The sequence below is a fragment of the Athene noctua genome, chromosome 4 (genome assembly GCF_965140245.1).
Source record: "Athene noctua chromosome 4, bAthNoc1.hap1.1, whole genome shotgun sequence".
In the NCBI taxonomy this organism is placed as follows: Eukaryota; Metazoa; Chordata; class Aves; order Strigiformes; family Strigidae; genus Athene; species Athene noctua.
In genome coordinates this window covers 85379506-85393711 of record NC_134040.1, presented here as the reverse complement: position 1 = coordinate 85393711, position 14206 = coordinate 85379506, and the positions used below count along the sequence as shown (strand labels likewise).

General features: G+C 41.8%; 1 protein-coding gene across 1 annotated transcript in view; it reads left to right on the top strand.

Annotated features, from left to right (window-relative positions):
* CDS1 (CDP-diacylglycerol synthase 1) overlaps positions 1–13384 on the top strand; it is a 34441-nt gene extending 21057 nt beyond the window's left edge. Inside the window, exons 7-13 of the mRNA XM_074905930.1 lie at positions 1678–1760; positions 3243–3330; positions 4203–4271; positions 4844–4996; positions 7473–7592; positions 9475–9578; positions 10731–13384. Of these exons, the coding sequence (XP_074762031.1) occupies positions 1678–1760; positions 3243–3330; positions 4203–4271; positions 4844–4996; positions 7473–7592; positions 9475–9578; positions 10731–10860 (747 nt within the window). The 3' untranslated portion in view covers positions 10861–13384. The remainder of the gene's footprint in view (positions 1–1677; positions 1761–3242; positions 3331–4202; positions 4272–4843; positions 4997–7472; positions 7593–9474; positions 9579–10730) is intronic.
* Positions 13385–14206: the final 822 nt, after the last annotated feature.

The window sequence follows — 14206 nt, the reverse complement described above, 5'->3', positions numbered from 1 at the left end:
TTCTGCTCTGCTGTGCCTCGGTAGGGCATTGACTTGTTAAAAGAAACCAGTGTGCTCATATCTTGTTATTGTCTACCTAATAAACGGCATAGCTAATCAAGAGTATGAACCTTTTATTATATGTATCTCATAGGTCAAAAACTAATTTTGTAGCATCACAGGTAAAAAATAAACCCCAAAACCTACGGGAAACACAAACCGAAACAAACCCCTGAACTCCCCCCCCTTCTATATAGGGACGATTAGCAGCAACAGTAAAACAGTAATGCAGTACAGCTCCTGTCTTTAAAGAACTTGAGCAGTCAGGGCATTGCACAACCTTAAAGATTTCCTAAAGCGCCAGGGATGCAGTTAACCCCTCTGTTTCTACAGTGCTTTAGGTAGCACTTGGCCATTGAGGATCCCTAATTCTAGACTAGGACTTAGCTGAGCCCTGTATGAGCGTGTTAAAAAAAAAAAAAATCTTTTACTCCAAAAAAAATTTACCCTGTTTGTAGGAGAAGTTGCCTGACAGGGAGATGCAGCTTTTCTAGGAGAGGTGGTCTTGGCCTTCTAATCCCCAAAGAGTCCCCATCTGCAGACTGGCACAAAGTAAATGTATTAATTTTCCTTTTTTTTTTTTAACTCTTCTGGAAAGAAGGCAGAAAAAATTTGGTGTCATTACATTAAGGTGTGACTACCTAAGAATTGCAGTAAAACAGAGTGAAGCCATGTACCCCCTGTGTGGCAACACAGTGTTTGGACACAGACAGGGAGTAGTAATTCAGTTTTAGGTGGTGGTTCAGTATCACTATACAAATACTAAAAAGTTTGCTGCAGAGATGCTTTAACTAAGCAGCAAGTAATATTTTCAGAAACCTTTAGCCATTCTTGCATCCCCCCCCTTTCAGCCTTCCTGAGTTGTCTTAACTGGAAGTAGATGCTGGCTGCCCCAGGAAAACACATGTGATAAGAGACTTAAAGAAGTAGGACATGCCCAGTGTTAAATTGCCCAGGCATTTAGAGCACTTAAATTTGGTGTTTCACGGAAAAATGACCAGTTCTTGCTTTAAAAGTTTTTTTTAAATATGAGAACTTTTGTAGAGTCTTTATTGGTAAACTGTTTGGAAACCACGTTACTGTACGCTGGTGCTACAGAACAAACACCAAGTATGTGCCGTCACACTGAGGAAAAGGACTGTTTAAACAACCATGCACCGAAAAATTAACACTTTGTTTTCACCAATCCTGAGAATTTTCACGTTTCATAAGAGGACTGGTATTCTGTTATGAGATATCCACATATGTGTAACATGACTCTTCCATGAGTAGTTCATTGCCATTTTACTGTTACGGTTCTAACTGTCTGTTATATGTATATACAGAATATCACATTGCTCGCATTCCTTTGCTGCTTTCATGCTGAAGGTGTATGTCTCATTAAATCAGATGTTAAACTGCACGTTAAAAAAAATTCTGGGTGGAGGTAAGTGATGGGGAAACCTGTTAAAGTTTCAGTGCTCGTTTCAGAAAGGCAGCTAACTTGTGATATACTGTATGCACACATCTCTCGCATTGCCACTAGAACTGGTGTTCCCTGCGAGCTCCTAAGTAGCTCCTCAAGCTGACATACCAGTATTTATCAAGGTGTATGGGTCGGTGTTTTCACTAACTGTTGTGTTGTTGCATTGTTAACAGTTCGCATGGACTCATGTCACTTTGCTGATCACTGTAACTCAATCTCATCTTGTCATCCAAAATCTCTTTGAAGGCATGATCTGGTAAGGGGACAGTAATAAACTGATTTGTAACTATTGCATTGGAAGGTCGGTTCTTTTATGCGGATCTGGTTAGGGAATAATTGTGGGAACAGTTAAAGCAGCACAAATTCAAGAGCGCTGCTGTCTGGTTGGGAGTTGGAGGGATTGGGAGCGATGAGGTAAAGCATACAGGAGAGGAAGCAGAAACCTCTTTAGATTGGGAGCCACAAGTGTGATCATTTTGAACCACCACTTCATTTACTTGCAAGGAATAGGTTTCTTGCGTGCTTGGTGAAGTAGTTTCCATAGCATTTTGCTGAATGGGTGAATATCCAGCAATTCTTTCTTAATTACTTGGGAGCTTCAGGTTGCTCAGGGCTATTGAAGTTGGACCATTTAATCTGAAATCCCCAATCTGGCTGCCTTCCCTGCCCAGATACGTTCAGATTACTTAAAGTATGTTAAGAGTTTAAATCTTGGTTATTGTTGGGTCATCTTAATGCCCTATTTCCAGCGATGTATTAAATGATGATTATGCAGTTAAAATTGATTACTTAAAACCGCTCCTCAAAGAGAGGGTGTGTTTTCCCACCCCCCACTTCTTTAGGGACACAGTAAATGACAAGTTGAGAAAGAAGGAAGAAGCACATAGAAGATGATTGTGTTCTTCCAAGGACACAATACTGCACGTTCTCCTTTTTCTTTTCCTGATATATATACATACACAACAGATTAGTGCAGGAAAGACGTGCTCGTAGTTAAAAAGAAAACCCAAAGCCTTTGACAAAGTTTGTATAAAATCCTTTTCATAGTGATCATGTTCATGTGCCAAAAAATAAACCTAGTTACCTTGTTAGCCTTAGGAAGTAAGTTATTCTTTAGTTCCTCTGGTGCTAGGCAATTTGGCAGATGGTCATGAAATCTGACTTTTAGCTTATTAATACATCCCTGCTTTGAAAAGGGGGGGGGGGGAAGAGGTTAACAGGCTGAAGTAACAAATTCAGATGGTGTCTGCATGCAAAGAACTCTTAGAAAGCTAACACAGGCTGCTCCAAACTGACAAGAGGGGGCAAAAAAAACTCGTTTTTTTTTTTTTTAAATTTAGGTATCATTAAACTTTTACAAGGAATTTGCTTGCTTTGATGTTACCAATAACATTAACATGTTTATATCTGTTGATTTCCTCTTAACTGTGGTACCAGTCTTTAAGCCTGATAGGAAAAAGCCAGCCTGTTCACGTGTGAAGCTCACGCCCCAAAATCCTACCTTAACTTGAACTAACCTGGATCTGTAATGGTCTTGATCAACTGAAGACTAAAACCAGTATAGCTAAATATGCTGCTCATGGGGGATCTAGGTGAACGTGTTATGAAATATAATTCCTTCTAAATACCACAAAGAATTCCCAGAAAGAAATACTGCTGTTTCAGTTTCTGTGTTTAGCTTTGGGCAGCTTTTCTGTTGTGTTTTTTTTTCTAAATAACTTTTAATGTCTGTCTTTAGGTTTTTGGTTCCAATTTCAAGCGTTATCTGCAATGATATTACCGCTTACATTTTTGGATTCTTCTTTGGCAGAACTCCGTTAATTAAGGTATGTACTTAGGCACTTCCTCACTAACAACCTTTTACAATTTATAGCAGTTTTGATACTTGTTCAAAAATGTATTCATTGAAAAAATACTTCCCGCCCTACTGCATGATCCACATCTTTGCTAAAAAACAAATTGGCTGTCCTGTTTCTGAAGATTTGTAAGTGGAAGCTGGAATTACTCTGAATGTAATATTGATGTTACAGTATAATACAGTTTGAGCCTATTGCATCATAATTTATAATCTCTTCCTTTCTGATTTCGTGTGCAAGTTTAACTGCGTGTTTACTGTACAGAAACTGTAATTTGAAATAAGCTGCTAGGTCATATATACCTATTCCTCATTTGATCTCACTGATGTAGCACTGAGAAGGGCTCAAGCAGTAATCTTCCTGTTCTGGTAGAATATGCAAGACCCCACGTAAATAAAAAAAAAAAAGCAAGCCGTGTATTATTGTTTTCGTGATGCTGTCATGTTAACTTTTGGTTATTCAGTTGGTTCTGATATTAAACTGCTCCTAAACTGGAAAACGTGATGGAAGCTGATGAAGAAAATAGCTTGCTATGCTGGTCTCTCTAGGCCTGCAGTTATTTTCTGTATTAGTTTGCCAGTCTGTGTGTAAGAAGGTCGTGTCTCCCCAGGAGTGTCCCTAGCAGTGGTTGTTGTAACACCCAGGCACTTCCCCTCCTTGCCTGGGACAGGCCCTGGCCGCGCTCCTCTCGGGGTCATGTTCAGCTGCTGGCATTCAGTATTTCACACATAACCTTTGAAAATCAAGTAGGAGCTTAATTTTCACAAACAAGATCCAGAAATAGAGTAAAAAAGGGCTCAGTGGTGCGACTGGTGAGGCTAATGGAATCTCTTTTTGCCTAGCTGTCTCCCAAGAAGACCTGGGAAGGCTTCATTGGAGGCTTCTTTTCCACAGTTGTATTTGGATTTATTGTAAGTAACCACCAGACTTTCCTTACATAGGTTCAGTCTTCCATGTCCTGGTTTTACCTGAAGTCAAAATGCTCACAAATTTGGTCGTCTCAAGCTGCTGAAAGCCTAAGAGTTAGGGGTTCGTTTTGGCTAGAGAATTGTGTATAGGAGGTAACAACAGCATACACTAACTGTTCTAATAAGTCATTTATCACCGAGATCAGCAGAACTCATAACGGCCAAACTTGGTAGAAGCAGTAGTTCAAGTTTTAATGGGGAAGTGCAAAGAAATGATGAGTGGCTAACATTTTGGGGTTTTATAATGCAGAAACTTCCAGCAGATTTGAATCTGAGAGATGAGAAGGAAAGCAAGTTGGGAAATCATCACTTAGTGCACTGAACGTCCACGTTTATCTGCCTCGTTGAGGCATTCTCCAGCTTAAACAGGCCAATTTTATTCCATTCTGGGTTCTCTTTGTTATTAAAAAGATTTTCATTATCCTCAGCTTGCGATGACAAAACCATCCATTGTGGTATGATTTTTGACTGTAACAACAAATGCCTATTTCAGGAGTCCTTGTTTTGCTTTTCAGTTTTCCTATTTTTTGGCTCAACATCAGTACTTTGTCTGCCCTGTGGAATATAACAGTGAAACCAACAGATTTGTGACAGAGTGTGAACCTTCAGAGCTCTTTCAGATGAAGAAGTACTCTGTGCCACCACTGCTGCAGGCTGCGTTGGGATGGGTAAGGGAGAAACCAAGGCTCTGGTTAAAACTGAAATCGTACTTCCCAGCTTGAATGGTTTTCTGAACCTTTTCAGAAAGGTGTATGAGTGCTGGTCAGGCTTGAGGGGTAAGAACTGATCAATACCATGAGCCTCTCTCATGAGCTCAGATGGGGGAGGTGGCCACCCAGGCAGAACTGAAATGAGTTGCTGCAGGAAACCTGCCTGTATTCTTGTGGCCGGTAATTCTCTTTGTGCTGCAAATGGATGTCACTAAAGGTTACCAAAGCATTTTGCAGACAAACCTGTTTTTGAAGAGCAACCTTTACATTTTTTTGTGGAAAGTGGACAAAGGCTTGTTACGGTCTGAATTAGTGGCAAGCTCAAGTCGTCTCATAGAACTTCTTTCCATCCATTTTCAGCTAGTGTGTAACTGCTGTTGGGGTTGGACTTGTACTTCCTTCACCACGTAGCATCTTGTGTGTTAGCACCATTCCTCCTTTGCTGAGTGAAAAAGGAGTAACAGGAATAGTTCCATGTGATGTAGTCACCAACCCTTTTCCTCACACCCAGCCTGCAGATTATCAGTTGTCAATTATCAATGTCAATTATCCTACTGTACGAAGCAGTGCTTCCAGAGGGCTCCAGGGGCATTCCAAAAAGAAGAGAATATTAAATAGAAACAAAGCAGTCTGTCGCAATCTTTCCTTTAGGGCAAAGAGGAGGTGGCTGGGCTGAAGGCAGTGCAGGGCACTAGGGAAGGCAGTGGGCTTTACCTACAGTGGGCTACTTGGGTGTAACACTGAAGGACAAAAGTTACTGTGGTCACTAGAAGAAAGCACAAACTGGAAACTGTAGCGACCAAACCTTAAAGTAACGGCTCCAGTTGGTACTTAGAAAAGCAAGATTACGTCTAGAAGGGGAGCTCTGATACTTTCATACCAAATTACAGTACTGTTGCTTCAGGGTCTGTGGGGTTGACTGCAAATTTAATAAGGATTTTTCTGCACAAAAACATCATGTGGACTGAGCAGAAAGAAATCTTACTGTGTCCAGCTACATTATGTATTTTGGTAAAGGGCAAGAAGATGGGAACACCTGGTTCTGTGCCAGTCTGAGAGCGCTATTGGTTAACCCTGAAAGGAGATGGTAGTTCCACATGCACTTCTGGAGTACTTCTGCCAGGCTCTAACAAGCCTTTTGAGGAGAGAATTAGTTTTAGCACTCTTTGTGGAAAGTCAAATTGAATCTACTTGTTTGGACAACAGCTTGTTTTTTGGTTCTCCCTCTGTTAGGCAATTCCTGGTGTACTCTCTTGGCAATATGACCAGATGTTGTGTGTGGAAAACACTTTTCTTGGTGTGAAAACATGCGGAGCCTTGTGTTGTCCCAACAAAATTGACTTAAGAATTCCAACTCATAAAATTTTCTGTTTGACCAACTGAATAGTTCAGCCTAAAAGAAAGGTGTCTTAAGGTAACTGCACAAAGTAGTCAGGAAGTCATTTGGTGTTGGCCAGCTGTGATGCAACTCAGAAACACAGGGTACAGGATTTTTCAGCTACAGATGGTGTTTATCAAGACTTGCCAGGTGAGGAGTGCTCTGCTCTCAGGGATGAGGTCAGCATGGCGTTCCCTCAAAGCCTGGAGTTTGTACCACTGACTTGAAAGTGCTCGAAGCTAAGTTATAAAATAAACCCCCAAAACAACCCCAGAACACCCCAAAAACAGAGAACCTAAACACACAAACAAAAACAGAATTAAAAAAACCCAAACAAACAAAAAAAACCCAAAACCCTCCAACAAACAAAAAAACCCTTTTTTTTCTAATTTGTGTCAGGAAGGAAAACAGGTACCTGTTGCAAATGAAGTCTCTCTTATCTGTAAGAACTTGAACAGATCAAAACGGATTTCAAGTCTGTGAACAGGTCAAGGGGAACAATATCTGTTTAAATACAAACCAGAAAGTATCAGTGGGGATAAACCTTCTACCTCCCGTTATTGCTGTGTGCACACAAAGGTGACAGTATGGCAGAGTAGTGCAAAATTCATCTGTCTTGTGGGAGTGACAGTGAGTTGTGTGAAGGTGACAAGTTTGTGGAGAGCATTGGGCCACTTGACTAGAGCAATACTAGGATGTGTGGAAGGCTCCTTTGTTTACAGAACGTGGAGCTGGAAGAGCAGAGTCAGGAAAAGACTAGAGTCCCATCATACGTTATGGAATTAGTAGTTATGTTCCTTATGATCAGCTGAGGGATTTGCTGAAAACCACATCATTTGTTAAAGTTAACTGCTCTGGCAACCCTGAATGCTTCATCCTGTTCACGTGACCAGACCTCTCAGCAGCTTTCTGCTTTTCTTTACTATATTACTTTGTGTCAGGAAAACTGGATTTTTGTGGAAATTTGCTCTGTGGCAGCCCTGTTTTAAAATATTTAAGCTTAGAACGCCTGCAGTCAAATATGCTGAAATACGGTTGTAATTATTTTTCTTGTAGGAAACTGTGAATATGTACCCATTTCAAATGCACAGCATTGCACTGTCAACGTTTGCCTCATTAATTGGGCCATTTGGAGGATTCTTCGCCAGTGGATTTAAAAGAGCTTTCAAAATCAAGGTGTGTCGTGACTCCTGTAATCCAATTTTGGTTTGTTTTTCTCTTTGAATTAGATAAATTGGTGGGTTGGGTTTGGGGTTTTTTTAAATTGCTCGTTGTAGTAGGTAGTGTTTCTACTAAGGTGTGATGGTGTTTGAGGTGTGGTTTGTTTTTTTTTTTTAGCCTCAGCAGCATACTTGGTTTTATCAGATACACGTAGGTGTTATTCTTAAAACTTTGCGTAACCAACGTGTGACTGTAGTGTTGGAAATCTAAGGGTAATTTGATTCCGTATTTTGGTGGAGAATTACTCTTCCAAGTCCCGTTGCGGAAGTGGTTTAACCAGGCGGCTGGGAGGTGACAGGCTTGGTGTGAAGGCCGCCTGCGGGTGCCGCCGGTGGTTCGCCCCTCGGGTGGTGGCTGCTGTGTTTTACCGGGAGCGTTTGCCAGGGCAGGAGATGTCTGGCTGCCTGGGCCAGTGCAGAGCGAGCATCCTTGTAACGAGAGCGACCGTCCTTGGCGAGCCATGGGATGTGCCGACCTCTCTTCGTTGCAAGGTGTGTGCTGTCGCTTGTGCCGGTTGTCCCTGGCTGGGATTAAGTGACAGCAGGAGCGTGGGAAGAGGGCAAGCCCCAGATTTTCTCCCCACCTTCTTTATACCTTGGTAGGACTGCTGTAATTCTTACCCTGTTGCTTGTTCCTGTTCCCTGTGTCCACCAGTGCTTTGCACAGAAGGATATAAACCTCTCTCTCTGTGCTGAGCTCCCACATGCTCACCCCCTTCTTCCTCCTCCTCCTCCTCCTCCACGAGCAGCTTGTCTGGTGCTTTGCTCGTTACAGCCCCCCACGCTGTTGTACCTCCACAGCCAGGTAGCAAAAGACTGTTTGTGTGAAGAAGGGCTTTCGGGAGGAAAAAAAAGCTCCTGGAAAGTGGCGCTTATTCTTAAAGTAGAACATTAAAAAGTAGGTATTTTTTCTTTTTATTATTAGGCTGTTGGTAAGACAGGGATATTGTGGCGTCAAAGGCAGCGCGCAGGTAGGGGGGGACGCTCCGCGCCTGCCCGGCGCTGGAGGGCAGCTGGAGTGGCACCACAACAGGACTGGTTTAACTTGCTAGTCCCACGACTAAGGCCAGGGCTTTCACCCAGCGATTACACGTCTGAGCGTGGATGACAGAAAGGATAGATGAGGGCAGTTGGACTGATAAAGCTGTTCTGGGGAAGATGGGGTAACACAGAGGTAGTGTAGCTTTGTTTGCATCAGGAATTTTTTAAGTGGTGATAATTTTTTATCTTTTTTTTGTTGATTCTGTTTGAATATATTTATATTGTATGCAAACATGATGGTTTTTAACTATGGTTGCCAAGATCCCAGTGATAAAAATGTCAGGTGAACAGGCAGTGTGATTTGCAGAGCTGGTGTTAGTGGACAGAGTCCTCAGGTTGCTGCTTCCCTTGTAGCAAATACGTATTCCCTGGTAACAAGTGCTTCAGCAGCAGCTACCAGTAGAGGATAAAGCAATAAAAGAGGAGAATTAGATTCTGCAGAGGCAAGAAACTACAGCCATTAGCTTAAGAGCCTTGCTACAGTCAAGGATGTATAGGCACACAAGTGTGCTCAGTACTGGCAAACCTGCATCTGACCTACTGCTGTCCTCTTGTGTGATATTGTGGACAAGTTGCTTCATCTCTTCTTTCTTCTCACCCCTTGACTCACCTTTGCAGTTAAAAACTCCTTTAGCAAAGGAGGCTCTTGCTAACTTTGGGCTCAGTGCAATGAAACCGTAGCCTTAATGTGCTGCCGTCAAGCACATCGTGGTGTGTTTCACTGGAATCACCAACCATGATGATTTTTTTTTCTAATTTTTTTTTTTTATTTTTCCCCTGTCCTTCACACCCAAAAGGATTTCGCAGACACTATCCCTGGGCATGGTGGGATAATGGATCGCTTTGATTGTCAGTACCTGATGGCCACATTTGTTCATGTCTATATCACCAGTTTCATAAGGTACGGGCTTTTTACAATACTCACCACTTAAGCTTGCCTAGGAGCTGTAACACAGTTACTTATATGAGCAGAGATTGCAGGTTTCTAACTGATGCAGCGATTTCAAATATTAAGAAAACATATGTCACTGCCCAGGATTTGTGTCAGGTTCAAGCTATGTCTTAATGTTTCTCTGACTGCTGTTAAAGGTAACGTGTGTAGCCTAAATACCAGAACGTTTTGTGGAGCAGCCTCTTAGAACTTTTACTAGAATTGCAGGCAGGTATGAGGCTGAGGTGTGGGGCGGTTGGGTTGGTGCTGCATCTTCTTTCCCCCTGTGGTTCCTGAAGAGCCTGTAGGTTGCACGACTGCGGTTCTTCCTGTAGGTCTCAGTATTTCTCAGTCGCTTGACTTGGGTTTTTCTGTTTAAGATGAAAACACTGTGGTTAGAGAGAGGAGACAACTTCTTAAAAATACTGCTTGTCTTCCCTGAACCACACTGGCTTTCAGGAAGGAATCACAGGAATGACAATTCTCTTACAGTCAGTCATTTTAGTTCCCGGGGGGGTAGGGGAGGGATCAAGAGTCTGTAGGTGTACAAACTTATACGTGCCCTTAGTTTTGTAAATGTGTATGGCTAAATAATTATTAGATACCTCATCAGCAACAGATTCTTTGCCTCGTATTCAGTCCATCTTAGAAGTAGACTGTAAATAAGTGACTGGCTAAAAATGAGGCTGTTATTTAGAAAAGCTTGGTTTAATTTGCCGTTTTTCTTTACTGACTTGGCCAACTTTCCATTTAGTTCAGTAATACACAGCTTACCTGACAACAGATGCTAAACTAAAAAGGATCTGTTGGTGACAAATACTGATTACAGCGATTAGGGATGCATCGGTGAATCGTATTTGTCATAAGCCTTAGTATCCCCATTTGACAGCAAATCAAGAAATGCTTTTTAGTTTCTGTTGAGATCGAGTTAAGGAATAGGCTTTGCTGGTAATGCTCGCCCATGCATCCTGAGGAGGAAACCCATAACCCGGTGTCCCCAGAAAAGGGAAGGCTTTGTGCAGCAAGAGGAAAATGGAAAGCTGTTGAAAAGTTGCTTTACAGCTGCTTCTCTCAAAAAAAAAAAAAAAAAAAAAAAAAAAAAATTCTTTTTTTCATTGACAGGGGTCCAAATCCCAGCAAGTTACTGAAGCAGCTGTTGATACTTCAGCCTGAGCAACAACTGAGCGTGTATAAAACCCTGAAATCTCACCTCGTTGAAAAAGGGATCCTGCAGCCATCTCTGAGAGGGTAGTTTGTCAAAACAGAGGACTAGAAGAAACCTCCATTTACAAGAAGCCTGTGGAAAAGCCTTGCAAATGTGCACATAGATAATAGCTAAAGGAAGAGGTGAATGTCTCCTGAAATAAATGTGAATGCTGTGACTTCCTATGAGGACACAGAAGAGCTCTTGCTCCTAAAACAATGAAAATACTTGCAAAGTGACAGTACACGTGCTGTATATTTTAATTCCTGAAGTGGATGGCAGCAGTCTTCCCTCAGCACCCAGCCTGACAGGCTTTGTATTTAAAAAAAAAAAAAAATTCACTGTTAGTTTTTAATGAGTTATTTAATATTGTATATCTTAGCAATACTTTTTTGGTCTCCAGCGGTTCCTGAAGCATAAACAGAGGAGGCAGGCAGTCACTTTTATGTTGCTGAAATTACTGCTGGCCAGAAAATACTTGGTAGGCCACTGAAAGAGGTACTCACAGCCTGCTGTATCAGACTACCTGTATTTACTAACCCACTATGAAGTTTAAACTTGGCTCTATTTTTATTTAAACAGCTTTCTTATGAAACTCTTTCAGGCTTTCCACAGAAAAGTACCTTTACTGAAATATAGCTGGGCTGTTTGGGCTGTGGAGCTGCTATTTTTTTGGTTAAGGTTAAGGATTATAAACCAGTGTCTACATCCCCGAGTAGAGACTACATGAGAAAATGGGATTCTCCAACCCAGTGAACAGACTGAGGAGAAGATGGAGTTTAAGCTCTTGGTTTCCACGGCCTGGTCAGTGTCTCAAGACAGTAATTCAAGCCTTATTCCTTGTGCCTCTTAATTACCATGTAGAATGGGGGTATTTCCTTCTTTTTAAAAGCACTTTGAGGTCCTGAGTAAAAAGTGCAGTTTCACTGTTGTTTTATTAATGTGTTACTCAGTGAAGGCAGAAACTTTCATCTCATGAGTGTGCACAGTGCAAGACAGGATACATGGTTCTTCTGCTGCGTGTGAGTATTTATTACGAAGATCCTCAAGCAAGCTTGGGTAACCACATAGGTGTTTGAATGAAGAATTTTTCTAGAAAACAGCTATTCTGTAGACTTTTGGGGGCATAGGAGGGAAGTTGATGCTCTGTAATTCTCAATCCTAGCTGTTTTCTAACTTTTTTTCACCATGTGACCTGTCTTGACACAAATAAAAATATTTAATTTTTTTTTTGAAATGACAAAAATTCCTCCTGTACAAACACAAAGCACAAATGCCAATTTTGTTTTGATATACTGTAACTTGATACAATTTAATTTTTCCAACAAATTTTAAGTAAGTTTCTCCTGCAGTGAACGTACCAATACCACATCTGTGTGTGTGTGTGTATATATAAAATAGTAAAAGGTGTATGTGTATATAAAAAGTGAATGTTTTAAGTGGTTGGTGCTACTTGAGGATAAAACCATGGAGAAAATCACTAGGGTGGGTGATAAGCTGCATCTGTAAAGTTCAGACTGCTTTTTGTTGCGTGCCGTGCAGCTGAGACCACCGTGCACTCTGTCTTGCACTTAGGCCAGGGTAGCCCGTGTCCTGCTTGCTCTACAGGGCTAGGAAATTAATTCCAGGTCTAAAGTAATTCCTGTTGACGTTGGCTATTTGACAGAATGAAATGACGGCTGACCTGGAGATCACAGTACTGTATTGAAGGAACACTCCACCAGGTGAAAAACGTTGCCAGCTGCTTGCCCCTCAGTGCCCGTGAGACTGGGAGGGAACTGATTTTCAGCCCTTCCACCGGAAGCCTGAGGTTAAAAGGTACCACAGCCACGCAGTGGGACACGTGGAAAGGTGCTTTAAAAAGAAGGGAAGGGAAAATGAGAGGGTGACCAAAGTAGCATACCTGGAAAACTAACTTTTAGATGAATGAGGCTTTGGTAGATGCATATGAAAAAACACAGCCATACTGGAGCTGGTATATCTTTATCCTGGGTATTGGAAAAAAAAAAAAAAACAAAAACCAAAAAACATAGAATATATATATATAAAGGTAATTGTTACTTCAGAAACTTGAACTTTTTAGTGTAATTTTATAGCATGTATAATAAGGAAGTTAAAATATATTTTAGCATTTAATACAACAGAGCATTTGAAATGAATTTGCACAATAGGAAGTTCAGCACTGCGATTCTGCTCTTCAATGTTAACATGAAGAAGGGGGATCACTTGTGAACTCATCAATTTTCTGGGTAGAGTAATAGCTTGCTGCTGGCTTAGGCTTGGTGTAAATAAAGCCCGGCAGGACCTGTCACTTCACAGTGACAACTGTGCTTGCTTACTGTGAAGTGTATTTACCCCTCTTGTTAGTTCCAAGCATTGCAACATGACCAACAGGAAAGTTTAACTTTTTACACCAGTGGTTCTTCTCACTTGCACTTTTGTTCCAAGTTGCTATAATTACCCGTTGAGCAAAAAAGAAATGTATATTATGTAAATATTGTAAATGGTATGAGCGTATGATGTCTGGTTTAGTTTGACTGTTTCAATCTTTCATTGAAAAATTGAAAATAAAACTGGGACAGAAATCCTCCTGTCTTGTGTTTCCTGTAGTAGGTGCAGTGGGTGGATATTTCTCAACAAGAGTTTATATTCCTAGGCCCTCCACCGCCTGCAGCCTCAGACAAATGCATCTTGTTTCTAAATTACGAAGACGACTGTAACATCTGTTAAACACTCACCCTCAGCAAACCGTGTCTGCACCACACAACTCCTCGGGCTTTGGAAAACTACGGTAGAAGCACAGAGGGAGCTTTCATAGAACCATAGGATGGTTTGGGTTGGAATTCGGGATTCCAGAAGCAGGTGGTAATGTGTCACCCGTACACATAGAATCATTTAGGTTGGGAATGACTCTTGGGGTTGACGATTGGACTGGATGATCTTCGAGGTCTTTTCCAACCTAGACAATTCTGTGAGTCCAGCCATTACCCAAACACTGTCAGGCCCACTGTTACGGTGTCTGTGGCATTCAGTGGCACATTGATTTGATCACTGCATAGATACAGCACCTGACTTCCCAGTACTGATGTTTGTTCTGCAAATTACAGGCACACGCTTTGATCTCTGAAGGAACAGGTGATAAAGACTGGTGTTGTTAGGATTCGTTAGTGCAGATACATCCTTTGCAAGCGTGTGTGAGAAGGCAACATATTCTCATGGGGAAGTCAAGGTATAAAGCTTCAGCCACCAGTTACACTTGCACTTACCCAAGTCAAGGCGCAAGAGCAGCGGTTTCCTACCTCCTGCTCCCGGGGAAAGGGACCAGGCCAGCTGCCCCCGGCTCCCCAGGGACGCCAGTTCTGAGCGAATCCCACGCCCAGCTTCAGAGCAAGAG